Source organism: Staurois parvus, unplaced genomic scaffold (assembly GCF_062004578.1).
Source record: "Staurois parvus isolate SC_StPar_1 unplaced genomic scaffold, SC_StPar_1.0 ptg000202l, whole genome shotgun sequence".
NCBI classification, from domain to species: domain Eukaryota; kingdom Metazoa; phylum Chordata; class Amphibia; order Anura; family Ranidae; genus Staurois; species Staurois parvus.
In genome coordinates, this window is record NW_028317998.1 from 988,957 (window position 1) to 1,014,251 (window position 25,295).

The 25,295-nt window shown below is 39.5% G+C and overlaps 1 protein-coding gene across 4 annotated transcripts in view; it reads right to left on the reverse strand.

The window, feature by feature from the left end:
* PAK3 (p21 (RAC1) activated kinase 3) overlaps positions 1–25,295 on the reverse strand; it is a 224,141-nt gene that overhangs the window by 32,012 nt on the left and 166,834 nt on the right. For 3 of the 4 annotated variants that reach the window (XM_089678264.1, XM_089678266.1, XM_089678265.1), the window contains 6 exons: positions 24,498–24,521; positions 17,975–18,128; positions 11,573–11,610; positions 8,089–8,220; positions 2,241–2,415; positions 289–352 (listed from right to left, as the gene is read on the reverse strand). In XM_089678264.1, coding sequence (XP_089534390.1) covers positions 289–352; positions 2,241–2,415; positions 8,089–8,220; positions 11,573–11,610; positions 17,975–18,128; positions 24,498–24,521 — 587 coding nt within the window. The remainder of the gene's footprint in view (positions 1–288; positions 353–2,240; positions 2,416–8,088; positions 8,221–11,572; positions 11,611–17,974; positions 18,129–24,497; positions 24,522–25,295) is intronic. The other variant, XM_089678267.1, reaches the window with a different exon arrangement.

The following is a 25,295-nucleotide window of genomic DNA, read 5'->3' on the forward strand; positions in this document are numbered from 1 at the left end:
TTTGGTGAAATTCTCCATTATAGGAAGACAAGCAATTATCAGAGTCCTCCACACTGTTCTTTCCCCACTATTGTGAATGAGAAAATATAACTACCGATCAAAAGCAGAAAAATCTAAAGGCAGAATGCAAGGCACGGGACTATAATTTCAACCGGGAAGGAGGAGAGTTGAGTAATATTTTAACATTGTGGATATCCACCTTTCTTCACCCAGGCCACAAGAGGATGGAAATAATTTAAGCAAATAAAACAAACATTTTCTTTTTCAATATTCTGGTGGTATACTCACCCTTGGCCGATCTTTTCAAATCGTGTGTATTTCTTTTTAGGATCACCTACGCTTACAATGCTTCCTGCAGGGTTAAACAGCAAAAAAGAATATTTCCAAAGGTGAAAGATCATAAATATCTAAAAGGTTTGGACTCATACATTTATAATTTTTTTTTAAAGCCTTAGAAACCAACACAGTGGAAGTACTCTATCTCACGTTACACCTTGTTAAATATAGTTTGGATGGATTTTAATGTAAATTTACCTGGGTTTATCTTGTATGATATTTTTAAATGCCATTTACAATATGGTACCCTTTACTCCTTGATTACATGCTAAGCATACACAAATTAAATTTTATGTACAAGTTCTCTATCTATTCAATAAAACTTTCAAAAGTTTTGATATATAAGCCTACCTATACAAAGAGAATAACAATTAAGTATCAGGGTCACCTGCAACACATGCAGAAGCTTTTATATGTTTTGAGTGGAAACACCACATTTATTCCGCCATTATGTCAAATAAAGAGAATCAGACAAAGAAATCCATTCTTACCTGCTCTGCATTTTCTAGCTAAGTTCTTAGAATACTGTCTCTTTAACCTAACGTTGATAGCTCAGGAATAGACACTTTCTTGTACAAATTAGAAGTCCGGTATTCTAACCTAATCTAGGTGAACATATACTTCTATTGACAACATTCTTAAAGCCCAACTCCGGGTAAAACCTTTTATATAGTTTTCTGTAGAGTAGGGAAGGGTTAGAGGCTCTGTCAGGTTATTTTGCCATTTGTTTCCCTATTGTTCGATTTTCCTTCACTCCCTGTCAGGTCAGAAAGTGATGCCAAAAGGTGAAAAAAGGCAAAACAGAGGGTCAATTTTTAGACAGCAGCTGTATGGCCTCCTTCACATGGGCGATCATCTGTATACAGCGAATTCCAGCAGCAAGAATTAGAGGATTTTTGCAGCTTTGATCACATGTGTATGAACAGCTGCTGCTGCTCAGTTTGTACAAAGAAATGACAAGCTGCGATGAGCAGTCGCTGTTCATACGTATCCATGCACATGGCAGTTACCTGCAGTTAGGAACAATGTTTGACCCTGGATGCATCTGTGTGCATCCAGGGTCACTCATTCATCCCCAACCACTGGTAACCAATCGGTGTGGGCTTTAAAGATGATGTTCTCCACAATTTCTATCTACAGAGGGCAGAGGTATATGAGGGATTGCTTTAAAGCCTAAGTTTAGTTAGATTTTTTTTTTTTATAAATCAGCACGAGGGATGGTACTTACATTGAATGAGAAATGTCCCTCACGGTGGCTGCATTAAAATCTTATGTCCTCTACCCCTACTCCCCTCCCCCAATAACCACACCGTTGCAATATTCTGATGCTACGGAGTAATATGAGCCAAGGGACACTTCTCGTTCAAAGTACTGTTCCTTGTGCATTTTTCAGTAAACTTAGGTTTGAAAGTGTTTTACTGCTTGTGAATGATATACAAATACTTGGAGTGCACAGTGTGGACACAGGTTCAATTAACAGGTTCACACATATCACAGGTTCTAAAAGTAAAACATGTTTTACTTTAATTCATTCCCTGCATTAAAAGGTAAAAAAATATTTTGCGGTCAATCAAATCCTGTTAACAGAGAGTGGGGGGAGAGGCCAAGCTGCGCTGCGTGTGTCAACAAACACACACAATCCAGCTTGGGACAGAGCCCGCACGTCTGTTCCCACAGCAAGCATTTGCTGTGGGGGCAGACACAAAAGAGGAAGAGCCAAGATAGCTGGAGAGGGACCCCAGAAGAGGAGGTCTGGGGCTGCTCTGTGCAATACCATTGCACAGAGCAAGTGATTTATAACATGTTCATTATTTTTAGAAAAAAAATGCCTTTAAAACCACTTTAAACCTGCCCAAAACAGTAGGCTTCATTAGCTCATGTTCAAACAAAGAAAGGAAGCATACTGAGTTTCTCGAGGATTTCTTCATCTGTCATCTTTGATTTTTTGCGCTGCCGGTCAGTATTCCTGTACAAAGTGCTCGTGCTTGAGTTCTCTGGCTGGGTTGTCACTGGGGAAGTGGAGGCCTCTTTGGCTGGAGCAGGAACAGCCACAGGCTCAATGACAGAACGAGTATATATCTGCATGAACAGGACAATAAACAACAAATATTTAAGAAAATCACTTATACAGATAAAAAGCACATAGTTTTTGTTTTTTAAAATGAAGAAAAATACATAACAGATTTCATAAAAATGTTCTCAAAAAGCATTCCAAGGTTCATGTACAAAAGTATAAATATCAGAACGTGTTATTTACCAGCAGCAATTCAGCTGTGCCCCCATAAAATTACAGTTGCAATCTGAAAACCTTATACAGATAGTGTAGCGCTAAAAGAACATCTAATGGCAGGTAAGCGAAATAGTAAGTATCAAATGATACAACAGTGTGATTTACTAGGCTAATTGGTCCTGAGGGGCCTGGGCAGGAAGGTGAGGGGGCACTCCAGCCACGGAGGATTGCCACGCTTTCACAGGCACAAGCACAAGATTAACACCTGCATGAGAGTGCTGTATTTCCGAATGGACATTTGAAGAGTTGTATCACTGTGTTTGTAGTGTTATGTGGCACGACTCACCAAGTTATACTTTTATATATTTTTCCCTACTTAGGGACACATACACTGCTTGCACCTATTGATGATTCCTCAGATGAGGATCAAGAGGGGATAGTGTGTTATACCATTTGCAGTAGTCTTTGTCTTTGTTTCTTGTCATGTCTTGGATGTTAAACGTGCTGGCTGCCGGAATAGTGAGGAAAAAGATAAGTATTTCAACATACTCATCCTCCCCTATACAAAACAAGCATTTAAACCCTTGCTGTACAAGGGTAACCTTACCTTTCTCCAGCTCAGAGTTCAGCTTTACTACTATTGGAGGTGGTTAGAAACAGCTGTTCTTAGTATCTGCATATTAAATATTAATACTGAACAAGATGAACTCATAACACTTTACGTTCTGAGTGAAGTCGGTTCGCATTCTTGAAGTGATATCCAGTCTTTACAGAATTTGTGATAAATAGAAAACAAATGGAGGATTCCAAGCAGTCCAATGGAGGGGAGGCAACACAGCCAACAAATGCTAGCAGATAAAAAAAAACCCAGAAATCTAAGGATTGTGTGAAGCTCAGAGCTGCTTGAAGGGTTTAAAATATAACTAAAGGCGAAACGTCTTGTTTTTCGTTATGGATGGAGTAAGAGAGGGTTAATCTTTCCAAAGTGAGGGAATCCCAGTGTGTCACCATGGTCACCAGAACTTGTGTCCCAGTGCAAGATTTCCCATCTATTATTCTTCTGTCAACCAAAAATTTGGGATTTTCTTTCACTTTTGATGATAATGGTAAACAGGACAAATAGAAAGAGTGAATCTCCCTAAAGCGGAAGCAATTGCTTGATGCTGAAAAGCCCAAGAAGCAATCACAGATACTGTAGAGTGCACTTTAACATGAAAGGTTGGACCGTCAAGACCATTAGCTTGGATGATGATCTGTCTGAGCCTCCTAGAGATGGAGGCAGAATGAGAAGCTGGTGCACGTTATCTGTGCAATCTAGGATGTCAAAAAGGGAATCAGTCTTTCTGAAAAAGACAGTTACTGAGATACACATTAGGGAAATTAGCCAAAAGCTGGTCCAGACCCAGCTGTAGGAAGGAGAGGATTCATCCCCCAGGTAAGAGTCCTAGGATGGAATCCCCAAAACTCACATCAAATAAAGTAATCTTTCCATGTTTGATGGCAGACCTTGCGTTAAATAGACTTCCTAGTTGATAAGGTTTGATGAATTCTGCCATTTGTCCATGGCTGGGATGTGCATGGCAGGTAAAGCTGGAGCGTGAGGTTCTGCCCAGGACAGCATGCAAACTACCTATCTTTACACATTGAGACTTTTGGTTCAGTGTGGGTAGACATTTTCTTTATAAAGCCCTCCTTAAACAGGTACAGGGGTAATAGGTGCTTTAACGGAGCAAACACTTGTCAGGTTGCTTCCATTATCCATAAAGAGAGACTTGGAACAGTGAAATGAAAAGTCTTTGAGCACTGAAGAGTGCTAAAGGTCCAAAAACTGGAAGCAGGACCGGTAGAAGCATCATGCTGATCCTCTAGTGGTGAGCACTACATTGATAAGAGCTGAAACGTTCTCTCTCAAATTTGATAAAACACTGTTATATGTTTGTTATGTGTTCCAGTTTTGCAGTCAAACTGGAAAAAAACCCATGATCTGTTTCTTCCTATGCACACCGCATACCAAAAAATAATTAAATGAAAGCAAACTTCTTCCTTTAACTGTTTTTAGGAGAAGTTGTCATGGCTGGCTGCAAGGATTTTTGAAAAAAGTGTGTCTGTCATAAGTCTGTCCTCAATAAACACACAACGCAAGAAGTCTAGCTTCTAAACAGGCACTGTTCAAATCTAGTTACAGCGGACAATGAAGATCTGCTTGCACAGTACAGACAGGGTTAATTTTAGCAAACACACCTGCCCAACCCCTAACAAACAAAGATAACTAGTAGGATTTTACAGTGCTGGAGTAAAAAGAATAGAGCTGCATCTTTTAAATATTTTTTTAAAGGAAAGTATAGCCAAAGCTATTTGGCCTATACTTCTCCTGCAGAACAGACTTCACTCCTGTAATCCATTTTCAGCTAAAGCCTGCTGTTGGCTGAGCCAGTCCAGCCTCCGAAAAGATCCTAACCATATGGTCAGAATCCACCCAGATGATTGGACCAGCACCTAGCTCAGCCTCACAGCACGCTGCTGAGAGCCTGAGTCAGCTACTCCCACCCCCTCCACAGCCCAGCACAGCAGTGAGCGCTGGAGGGGCACAGCAGAGAACCGGCAACTAACAGTCACCACTCTTCACTCAGAGCGGAGGGGAGAATTGAGCAATCAGGATCAGCAGTGTTTGATCACTCAGTTTTCAGTCTTGAAGCCAGCAGGGAGCAGATGCAACATCGTATCAATGCTGCATCCACCTAGGCATTTATAAATGTTTTTTTTTAAAACCCATATTTCTCTTTTAAACTTATGCTGTGCGACTGGGAACATGTAGGAAATACACTTCAATTTGTGAGTAATAGCAGAAGGCTAAGACTCCTCTAGGATCTGGCAAAGATTGGAATGATTCAGAATCAGTTAGGGCCTGTGCAACCACTAACTCAGTGACCATGGGCAAATCAGATTCAGAACCTGTTGGGGGAGGAGCAGGTGTGTGCTTGTAGCCCCTGAGGTCAGAGTCACTAAATTGGGAGATTTGGACCATAAAGTCTTGCATGTATGTAATAGCGTTAGCTGAAAGGACAGAGGAATCGGCCAATTCGAAAGTACTGAAAAGAACTTAAGGATTCCAATGATAGAATAGACAACTAGTAGCAGTTAAGGCTCTGGTGAGCAGAAGAAACCAAAGCCACTGTAGGTGGGCTTCAGGAACTGAGCAAAGATTGAATTTTCAAATGGCTCTTTGCAAGTAGAAGCAGTAACAGGGAGATGTTTCCTCAAAGCTGTGAGGTCGAAAACAGCAGAGAGCACATATACGTGACACTGCACTCGTAGATTATGTCAGTGCTCAGTCCCACAGCACTAACCCCTTCCTTAATGGAAACCAATGGAAAACAGGGAATTTTAACGGTGCCCAGGTAACTGAGGTAGGTTCTGTGCTCAGCTTGACCAACCTAGTCACTGAGTCTTCAAAGACAGGGCAAGAACTAAGTAAATGCTAGCAGCTCTAAACCTGAAAAGTGCTCTGTGGCTAACTTGTCAACTCAATTAGGAAGAACATTTCCAGATTATCCCCACAACATCCAGGCCAATGGGTTCTGGAGGCAGCACCTAAAAATCCAGGCTGAGGATGGCCACAACAGATCAAATATTAAAGAGACCAGTTCTAGTAACAGTGTAAAGAAGAGTTTTAATTGAGGAGCAAAATGTTGAAGAAAAAGGTGCTCGAATAAATAAGATAGCCTTTTATACAGCAAACCTGAAGAAAAAAACATGCAATCTCCTAGGACATTAGCAAAAAACAATGGCATGCTGCTAGTGGGAGGGGTTATCATGGACTGGCCTACTTTTTTTCCTGTCAATCTCCAATCCCCCTGTAGGCAGCATCAACCTTAAGGTGAAAGACTTCCGTTGTCCCTCAATTAATGAGAAAGAGGATGTACTACACTACTTTATTAACTTTCTTCTCCATTCTCTTTTCAAAGAATATACCACAGTTAGGCTGGTAAAACCTTTCCATGTATCTTTGTAATCAAATAAAATGACCTAGTAAACATGGGGTTTACCAATATGTTTGTTACATATAGGGAACCACACACACACACACAGCAAGCCCACATATTTGAAGAGGCTGACAATGCACCAAAAAAAAAAAAAAAAAAAAATTGGACAGGCGCTGCTTTAACTGATGCAGTGCACCACAACACATTGTAGTGCTTTACTATGCATACCAATGAACTGCAATAAATATGCATTGGAGGTGCATTAAAAATGAATGGCACTGGAACACGCTAACACAGCTATCGTGGTGCAGTAATGTGCATGTGATGCAACACACCGAACTGGAGGGGTATGGATAGGCCCCAAGAAATACCATCTAAAAAAATTTTTTAATCTGGATCATATGGTTCATACCTGTAAAGATAACATTCTGTATATTTATTCCTTCTCTAGTTCACATGCCTTTATTTATAGTTTTATTCATATTGACATGTCAACAGGAGCGGACTGACAAATCATGGGGCCCCCGGGCAATAGGGGATCATGGGGCCCCTGTGTCCTTGCCCAAACTCAAAAAAGCCTATGAAAAAGGTACCAGGGGCATCTCATGGGGCCCCCTACTGACCCCGGGCCCTTGGGCAGGGCCCGAGTTTCCAAATGGTTTGTCCGCCCCTGCATGTCAACCAAGCTATCCAGCAAAAGTGACAGTGACAACAGTTCAGGTTGAAATGACCATTTAATCACAAATTTTAAATTTGATATTTTATTTAGTTTAATGCTTATTAGTTCATAAAGTCTAATATGTATTTACAGTCATCAGCACTATCCACACAAGTGTAAGGAGGGGCAGAGATATAGAGCATCAATACTGCATAACTGCATGCTGTCACTGGAGACAACTGAGCGGACAAGGCCCAGCAAGTTCGTCTGAACTTGAGACTTGAACAGACACACAGGCAAAGTGCCTTAACCTCCTGTATATGCACTGTTAATTTTTATGTCTTGTTAGAGCTGAAATTTAATATGGATATGTTTACACATCGGCCCCACTGACATTACACTGAGCTAGCTCAGATTACAATTGAAAGAGATGCCCTCCAGTAGATACTATTTATACGATGTAAACAAACAGATCCTGTGTCGATATGACTATAGAATATGATGAAAAGGTAAGAGCGTAACTAGATCATGCCTGTAATCAAGCATGATCTAGTTATACAGGTATGATCCAGTGAGACAAATTGCAGATTGCATCGAATATGTTTCCTCTCTGCCAGACCACCAATTGTGCAAATCATACTTCTCTCTGATCAAATGGATGAGCTGCTAATTCTACTGTAAAGCCTGTAAATCTGAAAGCAATAGGTCTCATAATCAATAGTGTCTGAATTAAATATTGTTCCTAAAGTCTATGGAAATCAACCACATTCTTCTTTGCATTTCAAGAAATTGAAATGAACATTCAGATTGTCCCTCTAGGAGATAAAACTTTTTTTTATTATTATTATAAATTTAGTGACAGAAAACCATTAGCAGCTTACTGATTTTGTATGCTCAGGACGTGGAGCAATTACTGGAGGGATTTCACTATCCTCTTCCTCCTCTTCTTCTTCTTCATCCTCTTCTTCTGATACTGGAGGAGCTAAAGGTGGCTCTGATGCAGTCTTTGTGTTCTGGAACAAAAAATAAAAGTGTATATTAATATGTTGGGCCACCCAAAATGTTTTTTTTTATATATATGTATTGGATACTCCAGCAGTGACATTCCACTGACATTATTCCCAGCCCTGCTCTGGTCTACCTGGGTGTTTTAGGTTTTCCCGTCCACCTCTGAGTTTTAGATTTTCCTGGTGCATTCTGCATAATATAATATAAACTAAAAATCCAACGCTGACAGGGGATCTCCTCACAATTGCCACAGCAGTCAAGCTCAGAGTCCCCATAAGATATATTAAAAAATCACCAGGTGGATTTTCTCTTCAGCATCTACCAAAACCAGAAATATCATTTTTAGGGGGCTGATCCCTTGAAGAGATCAATAAACAGAGCTGACATTGCGGTAATTACCAGATATTCCCTACGGATACTGCATAAATTACAGGTATTCTTTGTTGTATATTTTACTACACAGAGCTTTAGGTTACATCATTTTGGAGCAAGTTGGAGAGCTGACCACAAACTGCACACCTAAAATCACTGTGTTGACCTGCTAGCCTAACAATCCAGGTAAAGAATATGCAAACCCAACACTTCATATTCCTGATATGTGTTTGCTGCACCATGTACTTCTATGAAAAAGCATCCTTTTCTCTTTGTATTGCTTTCTTTGTATGAAATCCCTGTTGTTCCTGCCAGTCTCTCTGCTCTTCAATTAAAAGCTGACCATACTAAACATGAGAGCACAGCATGGTCAGTTCTATAGCTGAGAACTCAACCTGCTCTCCTCCAATGATCAGACTTCTGCTTGCTTGCCCCCTCTGCACAGCCATTCAATGGGAAGTTAAGAGTTCTGCTGTTTCTCCTCCCCCAGCTTTCTGTTCTCAGCTGCATAAGGAGCTTAAAGGGCATGTGATACACAAATGTATTTGCCATTCATTTCTATTTTAAACTGAATGGGTTGTTTTACAAGGTGAGGGTTTACATCAGGGGTGTCCAAACTTTTTTCAAAGAGGGCCAGATTGGATGAAGTGAACATGGTGGAGGGCCGAACATTTTTCCGAACATTCTTTGAACCATTACAATTAAATGCAAATAAATTATTTTATGCCAAGTTAATTGCAAACGACATACTTTTCATTTCATAACATTAAGATCAACTGACAGCTGAGTTTTCACAATGTTTTGAAAATAAATAAAAAAAAACGTACCTGCACTAATGTGAAGGGTGAAAAAGGTAGCTGGAGCTGAAGTCTCTGCTCGGCAGCCGGGAGGGGAAGCACTTCACGCTGGAAGCCCAGCCCTGACGTCACCGCCCTCTGTCGCTCCCAGCGCGGCGCAGTCACGCATGCGCACTGCTCTCAAGCAGAAGACTGTCTGCCACAGAAGGGAGGGCCATGCGACAGCCGCATTTACACAGACCAGGGAGAACGCGCCGCAGTCAGGCATGCGCACTGCCCTCTGCTCTCAAGCAGAAGACTGTCTGCCATAGAAGGGAGGGCCGTGGGAGGGCCACATTACACAGAGCAGGGAGGGCTGTTGGAGGGCCGTATTAAACTGACCCCCGGGCCGTAAATGACCCGCGGGCCGGACTTTGGACATGCCTGGTTTACATATACTTAAAGTGAATGCCTTTCATGTGTGCATTGTAGGAAACAAATCATATTTTGGCTTTGTTGGTACAGTTGTCTGCATTGTTAAAATGATTTAGCATTAATCTTTTATTTAAAAAAAAGTGGCAATCTATTTGTTGATTATTCCCTGTCAAACGTACACGTCAATGATTCAGACCTGCAGAGTTTTTCAGACAGAATACTCCTATAGTTTGGAAACCCATTGAGTTTAATATTATTGCATGTAAGATAATTTATCCTCCCAATAACTGATTTATCTATTTTTAATAGACTTTAAATACACGGCCTGTACTTTGTATTGGAGTCATGCTCCTATTTCCACTAACAGATGTAGTGTAGCTCAACCTGTAACAGTATTTTTTTTTAATTTAAAACATTAGAGAAGTGGATAGTAAAATCATTTATTTCAGAGTAGTCAACAGGTTCTCAAAAATTGTACAATTTCATGGTGACTATACAGGAAGACTGTCTGCATTAGTCACCACTGCATAGAATGTAGGCCATGTTACAATCTGCTTAGCTATAATAAACATTTTTCCAAGCTATTTTATAAAATTTCACCTGAGGTTTACAACTGCACTGGATCTTATACAACAGGATTGGATCTTACATCACCAACAAGCATTCTACATTTCTATAGAACTCCACCTCACTATGAATCAGACTTTGAAATCCTGCAACTTCACTTGAAGTCCCAAGATTTCAAAGCCGCATGTTAGTACGATTTCAGGTGGGACTTGGCTGATATCTGTGCGACTTCATGCACAGATGTTTATGCAAGTCGCACCTGAAATTGCTAAAAATAGTGCAGGAACCTATTCTTCTATCAGTGCGGCACCGCAAAGTCAGATTCACACTTATTTGAAATGGTTCCATTGCCAACAATATGGTGCAACTTGTCATGTGATTTTTAACTGTCAAATCGCATGCTAAGTCACACTGGTGTGAACCATGGCTCAATGTGCTTGACCATATAATCTGATTTTAGCATGTGTAGGTAAATTCAAGACTGTAGGATGAATAGAACTGAATCTGCTGCACAGATTATAGGGTGTATACTTTAAAAGGTCGTTTGTATTCCTATATTTCAAGCATACATTTCTTTTCTTCCACCTGAGTATACGATCACTCCTGTATACTAATTTTAATGTGGCCAAACTGCAGCCAAGGCAATGTGTTGTGGTCGAGACAGAAGCACTGTGCATACAAGCAAAACTTTCCTATGACTGCTCACTTATTAGCTTAAGAAAAATAATTCACTGATGTATATCACAGGTGTATATACCATTTAAATACGAACACCCAGTAATCCTGTAACCAAACTGGCACATAGAAGCATTGGCGTTGATTTACTAATACTGGAGAGTGCAAAATCTGGAGCAGCAGTGTATGGTAGCCAATCAGCTTCAAATGCCAGCTTGTTCACTCAAGCTTTGACAAAAAAACCTGAAAGCCGATTGGTTTCTATGCAGAGCTGCACCATATTTTGCACTCTCCAGTTTTAGTAAATCAACCCCATTGTGTATCTTTGTATGTTACCACAGGAACTTGAGGCATGCACAGCAAGCTGTGTATATGGCAAGTCCTAACATCAACAATAAGCTATATTGACATGCAACACAATAAAATGCTAGTCTTTATTGAGCCATTATTACTGTTCATACTTTGTGATTCTGATTTTAGATAATAAAGATCTGAGAAGATATATGAAAGTGGAAATAGATGTACAACTTACCAAAGAGTGAGCAGCGATATATCCATGTGCACTTTTATCTGCAATAATAAAATCAGCACTAATTAGAAATAACCTGTCCAAATGTTTTGCTTTTATGACTCATACAGAATTCATGATGTGATAAACATGCAGTGATACGATTGTTTGATATTACAATTGTGGCAATAAAAGCACAATGCGCAATCATTTTCACCAAACAGGCACAATGCATCATCAAAAGAAATCTAATGCAATTTGACCAAAATTGGCATTTACTATGTTGTGTCTAAAGAAATTTTAGAGTTATTTGAAAGAGCCTGTTAGTGCTTATTGTTTAGTGTATGGCCAGATTGAGAAAATTCACTAGCCTATACAAATTGTCTACAGTATTATTGGCTCTGTTCCAACACATACATGGGGTAAAAAAAAGTATTGAACATGTCAACATTTTTCTCAGTAGATATACACTATACTGCCAAAAGTATTGGGATGCCTGCCTTCAAACACACACACATGACCTTTAATGGCACCCCAACCTTAGTCCGTAGGGTTCAGTATTGAGTTGGCCCACCCTTTACAGCTATAACAGCTTCAACTCTTCTGGGAAGGCTGTCCACAAGGTTTAGGAGTGTCTATGGGAAGGTTTGATCATTCTTCCAGAAGCGCATTTGTGAGGTCAGGCACGGATGTTGGATGAGAAGGCCTGTCTCGCAGTCTCCATTCTAATTCATCCCAAAGGTGTTCTATCAGGTTAAGGTCAGGGCTCTGTGCAGGCCAATCAAGTTCCTTTACCCCAAACTCGCTCATCCATGTCTTTATGGACCTTGCTTTGTGCACTGGTGCGCAGTCATGTTGGAACAGGAAGGGGCCATCCCCAAACTGTTCCCACAAAGTGGGGAATTGAAATTGTCCAAAATATCTTGGTATGCTGACACCTTAAGAGTTCCCTTCCCTGGAACTAAGGGGCCAAGCCCAACCCCTGAAAGACAACCCCACACCACAATTCCCCCTTCATTAAATTTTACACTTCGTACAACGCAGTCAGGCAAGTACCATTCTCCTGGCAACTGCCCAACCAAGACTTGTCCATCGGATTGCCAGACAGAGAAGCGTGATTCAACTCTCCAGAGAACACACTGAATCCAGTGGTGGAGTGCTTTACACCACTGCATCCAACGCTTTCCATTGCACTTGGTGATGTAAGGCTTGGGTGCAGCTGCTTGGCCATGGAAACACATTCCATGAAGCTCTCTACACATGGTTGTGCGAATGTGAAGGCCACATGACATTTGGAGGTCTTTAGCTATTGACTCTGTAGACAGTTGTCGACTTGTGCACACTGTGCGCTACAGCATGTGCTGACCCCGCTCTGCCATGTGGCTGAGTTGCTGTTGTTCCCAGTTGCATCCACTTTGTTATAATACCACTAACAGTTGACTGCGGAATACTTAGTAGCAAGGAAATTTCACGGATGGACTTATTGAACCTATCATTCTAGCACGTTGGAATGCATGGAGCTCCTAAGAGCGACTCATTCTTTCAAAAATGTTTGTAGAAGCAGTCTGCATGCCTAGGTGTTTAATTTTATACACCTATGGCCATGAAGGTGATTGGAACACCTGAATCCAGTGATTCGGAAAGGGTTTCCCGATACTTTTGGCAATATAGTGTAATATAGTGTATACTTCCAAAAGGTACTATTGACATGAAATTTTCACCACATGTCGGTAACAACCCATGCAATCCATACATACAAAAGGAACCAAAAGAAACAAGTTCAGAACTTAAGTTATGTGTAATAAAATGGAATAACACAGGGAAAAAGTATTGAACACATAGAGAAAGGGAGGTGCAAAAAGGCATGGAAAGCCAAGACACCAGCTGAAATCTATCAGTATTTAGAAAGCAACCTTGCCCCTTGTCGGTGTAAATTAATATCAGCTGGTTCAGTCAGAACTGACGGCCTATACAAAGGTGTCTCATTACCAAGGTGTCACACAAGAAACATCTCATGATTGGTAAACGCCAACAGCTCTCTCAAGACCTTCACAACCTTATTGTTGCAAGACATACTGACGGCATAGATTACAGAAGGATTTCTAAACTTCTGAATGTTCCAGTGAGCACTGTTGGGGCCATAATCCAGAAGTGGAAAGAATATAATTCTACCATAAACTGGCCATGACCAGGTGCTCCTCGCAAGATTTCTGAGAGAAGAGTGAAAAGAATAATCAGAAAAGATGTCCAATAGCCAAGGACCACTTGTGGAGAGCTTCAGAAAGACCTGGAATTAGCAGGTACAATTGTTTCAAAGAAAACAATAAGTAATGCACTCAACCGCCATGGCCTGTATGCATGCTAACCACGCAAGACTCTATTGCTGAAGAAAAAGCATGTTGAAGCTCATTTAAAGTTTGCTGCACAACATTTAGACAAGCCTGTGAAATACAAGGAGAATATAGTCTGGTCAGATGAGACCAAAATTTAATTCTTTGGATGGCATAATACACACCATGTTTGGAGTTCAAATGGCACTGCACATCACCCCAAAAACACCATACCAACAGTGAAGTTTGCAGGTGGGAACATCATGGTGCAGGGCTGTTTTTCAGCATAAGGTAAGGAAACTCTCAATTGGTTTCAAAGAAAGAAAAAAAAGCTGCTAGAATGACCCAGCCAATCGTCTGACTTGAATCCAATAGAAAAGCTATGAAAAGAACTAGAGTTCATAGAAGAGGCCCACGGAACCTTCAAGATCTGAAGACTGTGTGGAAGAATGGGCCAAAATCACACCTAAGAAATGCATGCAACTAGTTTCTCCATACAAGAGGTGTTTTGAAGTTGTCATTATCAACAAGGATTTTGTATGAAGTATTAAATAAATTTCAGTTAGCGTATTCAATACTTTTTCCTTGTGGCATTCCATTTTAGTAACACATCCTGTTTGTTTTGGTTTCTTTGTATGTATGGATTGCATGGGTTGTTGCCCACATTTGGTGAAAATTTCATGTCAATAGCACCTTTAGAAATATATATTTACAGAGGAAAATGGTGACATACTTATTTTACCCACTGTATCAATATAAAATAAATCACAGGAATCAAAGTTCACAGACATCCTCTCATAATGCAGAGTTGAATATGCTGCAAGGGATAGAAAGCAGTCTGTCATTATAAAAATGTAACCATAAGGTTAAAAGTGTGAACAATATGTCAGATTTATTATGCATATTCAAAAGATGAATTCCAGGTATGGATATATATAAAAAAAATAAAAATGTAATGCTTTTTCTATAGTGCATAAATGTTTATAAACTGATGCTTTATATCATTTTGTATAATTTGATTGTTGTGTCCATTCTTTTTTTTTTTTACAAATATACAGTCAATGTGAGGATCTTTCATGGTACTGTTTGTAGAATGCCAGCATTAGCTCTAACCTTATTTTATTTATTTCAGGTACTTATACAGCCCCGTCAATTTACGCAGTGCTTTACATACAGTTGTGTCCAAAATTATTCAACCCCCAATGCTGTAAAGGGGTTTAGGGACTATAGTGTACATTTGGAATTGTATTCAGAATCAAATCCTACAAGGACGTTGTAACTACCCAAATGCAACTAAAATGACATCAATTGTTTATGTAATACAGTAGTAAATGGTTCTTATGTGGTTTCTTCATTGCCACAATTATTCAACCCCTTAAAGACTACCACTCTGAAGAACAGAGGTTCATACAGGTGCTTTCCATCAGGTATTGAAAACACCTGTGGATGTCACCGAGCAGCAATCAAGCATAATAAGCACCAATTAGGCAGCTTTAAAATGACTGTGATACTCAGCTCCTTCTAGACATTTACTGGTGTGGTTACAAACATGGTGAAGGCAAGAGAATGGTCCAGGAAGACAAGAGAAGAGGTGATTTCTCTTCACAGGAAGGGCAATGGCTATAAGAAGATTGCAAAGATGTTAAACATACCAAGAGACACCTTAGGAAGCATCATTCGCAAATTCAAGGCAAAGGGCACTGTTGAAACGCTACCTGGTCGTGGCAGAAAGAAGATGCTGACTTCGACTGCTGTGCGCTACCTGAAGCGTAGAGTGGAGAGAAGTCCCCGTGTGACTGCTGAGGAACTGAGAAAAGATTTGTCAGATGTGGGTACAGAAGTTTCAGCCCAGACAATAAGACGCACACTGCGTAATGAAGGCCTCCGTGCCAGAACTCCCAGGCGTACCCCCTTGCTGTCTCCAAAGAATAAGAAGAGTCGACTGCAGTATGCCAAAAGCCATGTGGACAAACCACAAAAGTTGTGGGATAGTGTTCTGTGGACTGATGAAACAAAATTAGAACTGTTTGGGCCCATGGATCAACGCTATGTTTGGAGGAGGAAGAACAAGGCCTATGATGAAAAGAACACCTTGCCTACTGTGAAGCATGGTGGAGGGTCAATCATGCTTTGGGGCTGTTTTGCTTCTGCAGGTACAGGGAAGCTTCAGCGTGTGCAAGGTACCATGAATTCTCTTCAGTACCAGGAGATATTGGATGGAAACGTGATGCAGTCCGTCACACACCTGAGGCTTGGGAGACGTTGGACCTTTCAACAGGACAATGATCCCAAGCATACCTCCAAGTCCACTAGAGCATGGTTGCAGAGGAAAGGCTGGAACATTTTGGAGTGGCCATCGCAGTCACCAGACTTAAATCCGATTGAGAACCTCTGGTGGGACTTAAAGAAAGCAGTTGCAGTGCGCAAGCCTAAGAATGTGACTGAACTGGAGGCCTTTGCCCATGAAGAATGGGCGAAGATACCCGTAGATCGCTGCAAGACACTTGTGTCAAGCTATGCTTCACGTTTAAAAGCTGTTATAACTGTAAAAGGATGCTGTACTAAGTACTAAGATTGAATGTCACTTGGGGGTTGAATAAAACTGATAATGCTGTGAGCACAGAAAAGACATTTGTGGTTATTTCATTATAACTGTTATGTTATATTTGTCTGACCTACAAGTGCCTCTTTAATGTAAATGTAAGCAAGATGACTGAATGATCAAAAGCAATGTCAAACTGGCCAAAACACTCAATTTCAGTGGGGGTTGAATAATTTTGGACACAACTGTATATATTGTACATTCACATCAGTCCCTAACTCTCAAGGGGAGTACAATCTAAGGTTCTTAATACTTGCTGAATGCTCTTACAGACTAAAAATTCAAAAGACTGATAACACTGTTCAACAAATTTTTATTTTTTGCCAGTTTTGGAAACAAAAGGATCCATTTCTTAATGAATTTCACATTCTGAGTTCAAATATAACAATGATATTTGTCAATTGGCTCTAGTTTTTCTGTAAACGGAAAGTTTTCTACTATAGGCGTAATGACTACATAATGCACAATAATTATATAGATGTCTTTGCACAAATATAAAGCAAGTGATATTGACTACATAACAAAGCCTAAATGGCATAATATATTGCATAGGATTACCAAGAAAAATTATAGCCATAAGCTAAGTTGAATCATTTTAATACTTAGGATTCTCACTAGTTTTGTCTTCAGTTTGTGTCGGTTTTGCTTCTCTTGGCTTTTCTCTTGTATTCGAGGAAAGGGCTATCTCTTACAACTGCACGTGACTACACGCTTCAGGTTCTTCCTCACTTGACTCAACCACGAAGGATTCTGGTGCTTTAGGAATTGGTAGCCCCTCTCCAAATCATTGGCACAGCGAAAGGCATAGATGCCTTTTTTCCATTCAACCATTGCTCCAGTGCCGTCCCACAAGAATTGCAGCATATATGTTGTGCCCAGCTCTTGTCCTGGTCTCCTATCTTGCAGCCAAAATACAAGTTGTAGGCTTTCTTAATCATTCCTGTTATCCTCCTTTTTTGTGAGATAAAAGTTATTTCACCGCAGATATAGCAGAAATTATCTGCTTTATTCACACAAGTTCGAGGCATTACTGAGTAGCCTATATAAGCATAAAACGAAATGTAAAGACGCTGTTGAACTACAATCAGCTACAGATACTGCAGCTTTTATGCAGTGAAGTGATGCAATTAAAGGCTAATATTGCATCATCTCAGTATACATGCAATTTTCTATTGGTCACCAGTATCCATTGCGCAATATGCAGCTGAAGTTGCATCATAATTTTGAATGGCTTACGTCATTAGATGGGTGAATATATCATGGAAACTAGAGCCAATCAACATTTTTTAGGGTCATTTTCGTTTTCAGCACCCCAAAATTATGTAAGATTAGCTAATTTTATGCCCAAAACTTTTTACCTGTTGAACAGTGTAACTTCTTGTTTAAAGAATGCCATATTTTGTTCTAAAAGAATACTGAGGCAGGGCCATTTTAGATAAAAATCCTTAGTGGAATTATTTTATGGAAAACAAAATAGCAAATAAATGAATGTACCTCCAGACGTAAAGCTCATATACTTCTGGTTGTTGACAGTCTCTTTGGAATCATAAAATTTGAGGACATCTAGCACAGCCTGAGGGTTCTTCTTCTGCTCCAGTTTGGTAATGTTTGAGGTTTGCAGTAGTCTTGCCCATTGCTCTGGGATTCCCTGTGGGAGAGAAGACAGAAAATCGTTTTTGTCCCATTCTCCAACAACCAACATAACACAGTCTCTGAATACACTGGGAGAAGGTTGGATTGAGACCTTGGTTTTGCTATGAAAAAATTACATATACAGTCATTCTCTTGTAAAACACAATGCTAAAACCAGGATCCCAGATGAGGAAAAAAAGAAAAGTACAGTAAGTTATGGTTGTGAGACAAGGAGCATGAGTCATGTTTTTAGAAAAATGTTAACTGATGTCTAAAAGATGGCAGAAAGGGTTAGCGGTGGTTATGGTACTAGAGTGCAGACAAGACAATTCATTCAATGGAGTGGAATTATAAGTGTATGATCCATTTTGAAATGCATGAGGCTATGGTATAATATATATTATATTTATGAATATCTATATTTATGAAAATAATAAGTAGAGGAAAGATTAAACACATGGGCCTTATGAAAAAGTGGAGCAAAGGAATGTTAAAATATTGCCAAACAAGATATCAACATACTAGATAGCTTGATAAGCAACACCTTCACTTTTGTATGGGTTATATAAAGAAGAATCTGTACCTAAATATAGGATTTCCTATGAGCAGAAATTCAACACTTTATTTTTTTAAATGACAAGGTAAGTAATAAATAGCCCTTTTTTTTGTTTTTTCATTATTTCTTTCACGTCACTATTATGTACACTTCTACAAATATTATGTCTCTAGCAATATTGCTAATGATTTAAGATTTTTTTTTTCAAATATATATAGCCATGAAGTCCATAAACAAAGTCTAATGTGCATTATGTATTTAGGTTGGTCTTGTAGAGGACAGTAAAACACCAACTGTACCCAACAAGGGTAGTTTAGTTTTACTGGGCATCAATGATCTGAATTACCCACTTATCTCCTAGATTGTGAAAGTGAAAATTCCCTGCAGTAGTTTGCATCTCTGACATCATCATTTGACTTTGCATTGGCTAAAGAAGCCAGGTAGGTCTGGCAACTGCAGTTATTGATTGCTCAAATATCAAATATCAAATAGTTATTGCTCAAATATCAGTTTTAGATGGAGTTGGCTTTTAAAGAGAAAATACAATTGAATTGAAGCTCTCTGTGCAAAATGGAACTAAACGGTATATTCTACACTGATGTCTTTTACAAGACGTATCTTAGAAACTTCCTCTGCTTATACTGTGCTATGGTTCTTTCACCAGGCCTATAATACCTCAATTATTACACTGGACCTAGCCTATAATAGATATTATGGTTAATTCCACTCTAACTTAACAACCCATTTTGGTGCATAATAGATCCTATTGTCTCTGTAATGGTAAAAATCTCTCCTACCAACACTACCAATTCTACCCCCACTATGAACATTATAAGCATGTCATACTGGTAAAACTATTTTTGAATATGTTCTATTTTCCAGTACAGATTATCTACAGGGCAACCTCTCTCCTTACTTGATTTTGTAATTATTTCAGTTGGAATTTGTTGAGCTAGGGGCTACAAAAAGGAAATCTTGCCATCAGACCCTTTATGGAACATTATTCAAGATCAGGAATTAAACTGGCTAAACCTAGCCTTTAGGTTTAATGGGAACAGCTATCAATACATCAGGAGAATCCAGCACTCTTAAAGTGTTACTAAACCCACAACAGTAAAATCAGTCTGTATATGCAGTAAAGCATGCTTGTTATACTCACTGTGGAACCTAAGGGGTTAATCCTCTGCATTGTGTAAAAAGGCTGTTTGATGTTTTCTTCTTTGCCCCTCCTCTTGTTCAAATGTGCACGCTAAGACAGACTGAACCGTGCCCTTCTGCACATGCTGAGTTTAGTATGTAGTGCTAGGGAGGTTTTATTTTTCTTGGGAGAGTGCATGTGATCAGCACAGGGCCAATCAACACTGTCCAGACAGAGATCAGGGGATTTCCATCCTCCTAAAGAAAACTCCTCCTACAAGGTTTAACCAGTGCTCAGCTGAAGTCACAAGACTGCTCTAACTGCTGATGAGAAAAGGTATTCAGCAGTTTATAGTTACTAAAATCATTACATTTCCATGTTCTGTGTACTGTGGGAGACCAGATATAGTGAATACGGGGTCCGGGGTTAAGTAACGCTTTAATTCATAAATCTAGTCTACCCAAATCTAAAATATTTCAGTTTTTGGTCAATTCAGGAGAGTCGAATTACACATTTAAATACTTGTGACAAAGGTGGTGAGATCTTTGCGCTTACGTTTTTAGATATGTGAACTTGCCAATGAAACAAGAGGATCCAACACATCCAGTAGGACTGAAAACTATGTTAACACAGAATTTAGCAGGAGGGCAAAGCACATGCAGAGGTCGCTGGAAACAATTAAAACTCCATGGTGGACAGGACTAGAACCAGGAACTAGGGAATAGAGATTTCACAGCTGGAGACCACCATCCAAGTGGGGGTATTATCCTATGGGGTTGATTTACTAAAGGCCAATAGGCTGTGCACTGCAAGTACACTGAAAGTGCAGTTGCTCTAGATCTAAAGGGAAACAAGCAAGGAAAATAAAAAAAATAGCATTTTTGCTTGCGCGCGAAAGAAATCAGCAGAGCTTCTCCTCATTTCAGAGCTTTCCCTCGGATATAAAGCAACTGCACTTGCGATGCACAGTATATTTACCTTTAGTAAATCAACCCCTATGTGTATACAAAATAATCAATTACACAGTAAACTGCAGTTATAAAAAGAGAAATGCCTGTTGATGGACTTTAATGTCAGTGGCCAAGCTTGAACTCTATGGGTAAGAGCTACGATAAGCTGGTCAATGACATGTAGTGAAGTTTTAGGTCACTGTCATTATGTTACAATAAGTAATTTAGTCAGTTATATCAGTTAGAAAATCACTCATGATCACTCAGACACTTAGAGACCTTAACTATTTTTAAAGCTCTCCCAGTTTGTGGATCTGACTGAGACAACCCATGCACCCTTTATAGGTCTATACATTTCATTGATATTGAATAAAATAACAAAACAAGAAAAACAAAAATCTAAAATCAACAGGCTTGAGAAATACAGGGAAAAAGGTTGTTTCTTCTACACTCGTCACAGCATCCTGAGTGCTGCATAAATTTAGCTAATGCCATGAGCTCTAATGTTATGCGTCTCATATCAAAATGATTGCCTATTTCAATTCGTATAGGATATATAGTATATAACCTTACATAAAAGGAATCACTGACTATCTACTTTCTCCAAGCAAATATATGATATTGATGGTCTTTTAACAAGGCATGTATGTGAAAAGAATTATGTGCACCGGTCTGTAATGCCTTTTGATAGAAATGCAATATTGCGCAAAAAAGTATTTAAAAAATGCATGAAATGTACTTCTTTTTCCAAAAACTGTAAATATCCATAGCATAATAATACCCTGGCCCATATGACCAACTAACACATCTGGGGTTGCTCACTGGAAAAGTGTATTTAGTTTTCTTTAGTTTACTTTCACGAAGACTCCATTTTCCTTTTTAAACAACTTTTAAATGCATTATGCATCTTTACATAAGGCAAAGTTAAAAAGAGACACACAAATCCCAATAAGGCTCCATGCACACTGGGCTTAAAAAAAAAACGCCCGTTTCCTTGGCAGAAAAAAAAAATGCTGATATAGAGCGTTTTTGAACACAGTTTGGACGAGTTTAGGAGAGCTAAGAGGTTTTTCTGCCATAAAGTTCCAATCAAAAATGCAAACCAGAAGGGTTTTTTTTCCTGTGCCTCTAATCTTTGAGCTTAAAATGTGCCTCTAATCGTCCTAATGTGCATGGACACATAGGATAACATTGAGCTGCTTCTACAGGAAACACAAAACTCTTGTAGAAGCAGCAATTTTTAAGCCAGTGTACATGGAGCTTTAAAGTATATAACGGATGAGGAAACAAGTTTAACTGGCACCACTAGTAAGACTTCTGACAACATGATAGAATTTAATCACTGTGAGGCATTCTGTTAATGGCAGATGTGTGTGTCACAATCTCCCTGGCTCCAATCACAGAACACCCTGCGTTCAGTGAAAAGAATGCAAAACTTTTTCTGAATGGAGGCAATGCTGAATCACATCTAGAACTGTAAGTCTCAGTGATGGACATAAGGCACCAACAGGAGACTGCAGCCTGAATAAAAGTAAAAGATTTAACAAATGCAGCAGCCAGAGATGGGGTTCACTTCATTAGAAGTAACTTACTGTATTTTTTGGCCATAATTTAGCTTTATTGTTTCTGTTAAACACATCCTTTTAAAACTACAAACTTGATTATGCTACACATGGCAAATATTGTTTCTATCTGAAAAAATTCTGAAATTTTCGACTAGGCCTCTCCAGGATAAACCTACTTATACGTAGACATCCATGGAAGGCGGAGTCTAAAGCCCCACTGTAAATTGGCTTTATACATACGTTTTTGGTGAATATCAATTTAAATCCATAACGGTTTCTGTTCTGTAAGTGCAGAGACAGATTGTTACAAAGCACTTATGAAATTCTGTCTTTCCTATATATTAACCTGATCAGTTCCATAGTATTAAAGAAAAAGATGAACACCCAGCATGTTATTTTGCAATGGATAAAGTGCAACAGGCCTAACAACACTGGTAGGAATGCTATAATCAATGATGCAGGCTGGCTATAATTTACTTAAGGCTCTTTGTAGTTTTTATGGGAGGCCCAGGGAGCCAATAACAAAAGAAAGGGGAGGAGGTTTAAAGAAAATATTGTTCAAAAAGATTGAATACTCCTGTGTCAGTGGCAAGACAAGATTATCTGGTCATAGAAAAGCACGGCTGGCTGTAGGTTGAAAAGGGAATGCAATGCATTAGAGTGGCCCTTATATTAAATTGAAAGGGCGCACTATTGAGTAGCACACTAGCATTTTTAGCATCATTCATTTCTTTGCTAGCAGAGAAAGGAATGCAAAGATGACAGCACTAGCTTATCTCTGGGGAAACAGTAGTTATCGGGCAAAGAGAACACCATCTGCAGAGCCACATGTATAAGAATATAGACTCATCTGCCTAAAAAATGCTGGAACAGGTATTGCACATCTGAAGTGTATGACCTGTCTGTGTATGACTAATTTTACAAATAGAACTGGAGATATGACACTAGCTAACCACACCTAGAAAGGATCATTTAAAGAAGAATTATTAACATTTTTCACTATTCTGTCCCCTAAGGGACAAAGAACATGTAGTACTTTGTCCCAAGGTGCTAGGTGCGTCTTAAGTGTAGCTATGAGGTTGAACAGGGCACAGCCTTCCTCCACCCATGGCCGGTCTGACAACATAGCTAAGAAGGAGATAGCCCCTTCATAACGACTGCTTTTCTCAGGTTTGAGTACTTTCCGAGACAAGAGGCGGCAAAAGGGATGCAGAGTGAGAGGGGGCATGCCAGCTTCCTGTCCCTCTACACTCTTCATGTCACCCCTTGTCTCAGAAGCAAGCTTAGAGCCAAGAAAAGTGGCCATCTCCTTCCTAGCTATCTTGCTGGGCCTGTTGTGGCTGTAGGTGTGTGTGTCTGAATGTGGGGAAAGGGGGGTGTTTGGGAAGGGCTGGACCTAGTCCTACCTCATAACTACACTTAGGAAACACCTAACAATATATACTTTACAATATACAATACTATACTTTGTCCCATAGGGGAGAAAATAGTGAAAGAATGTTTAATGATACTACTTCTTTAGGGTACTATACTGCAAATGGACTATGTTGTTTTGCAATCCTCAATAAATCTTGACACCATGTACTTTTATCATTGTTTAAAGTTGATGGTGAAATGTTAAGTATCACAGAAGTTGTTCAAAAAGAAAAGTTTCTTTCTTTTTTTTCCAGCACCACATCAATTTAGGTCATCTCAAAATATACCATTCCTAAGAGAAACATGGGTGCTGTCATTATTCACCTTCTAAAGAGGTCTATTATTTTGACCTGCTAAAATGAACTCTTTAGGAGTCACTGACTTGTAACAGGTATATGGATCAGCAAAGACAGAGTAAAACCTTAACTACATATAGTACTTGTTCCATGTCAGTGTCTCAAAGTACTGCCCCAAAAAGGTCGGCATGACAGCCAGCCAACTAACATTTGTAGAATAAAACAGAATAGCAACGTCCATGCTTCTCTAAGGAAAACTTTCTTTTAAAAAAAACATGGCAGCTTTGAAAATAAAACAAATTAAGAATAATGAGAGACATGGGCCCCTGAAGTCCGGGAGTGAATGAGAAACGTATGAGCCAAGCAACATATCTACAGCACACGCATGAACTTGCAGCTGCAAACGCTAGGACATCTCAAAGAAGCACTTTTGATGCAAGCTTCTTTTTGGGCCTGTGACGCACCTCTGCGAGTTTCCCTGAGCCCATCTGTAAACCACAGAGATCTGGCTGCAATGAACGTAAATAAAGAAAGAAAAAGAAAAGTTAAAATAGGATGTGGGATAACTCAGACGGTGGAAAATAAATGAGTCGAGGATGAGGGGATCTCATGTCATGTGTGAAACAGAGTTCCACGTGAAAGGGGGAAAAGGGTGTACAAAATGGAGATTCTGGGATTTGGGTGCAGTGCAGGTAGAAGGAGGACAGATTTTGGAAAACAGGTCTATTTGTGTTTGTTGTAGAAAATGTATCTACAATGACTTCTAAAAAGCTCTAATATGTAGTTTTGGAACCTACAGTTCAAAAGTTACCACACTACAATTCAGAGAGAACAACTTGCTTGGTGAGTGCACAATGGTGATTGCACAACTCTAAAAGAGCTGATGACTGTCTTTAAACAACCAATTGTTTGCACGAAATCTAAAAAAATCAGAATTACTTTTGCACATGATTTGCTGATTTCAAGTACAACTGTCATGAGAGATATGTGGGCCTCACTTTTGAATGTTTGGTTGCAATACTAATGCTTTGGTTTCAGTACTTTCAAAAGTCAATGACTTTGCACAAGTATAAACACTCATTTTTTCATGCTTTAATTTTCTACATGCTTGTTTCTGGGCTGTGACTCAAGTTCCTGATCCCTGTGATTAAAGTCACATGCTATCAGGCAACTGCCATTTTTATATGAACAATAGAGGCCTCTATATTTTTTTTACAGTTGATGTACTTTAGCTCCGTTGTCTCCTCCTCCCATGCTCATCC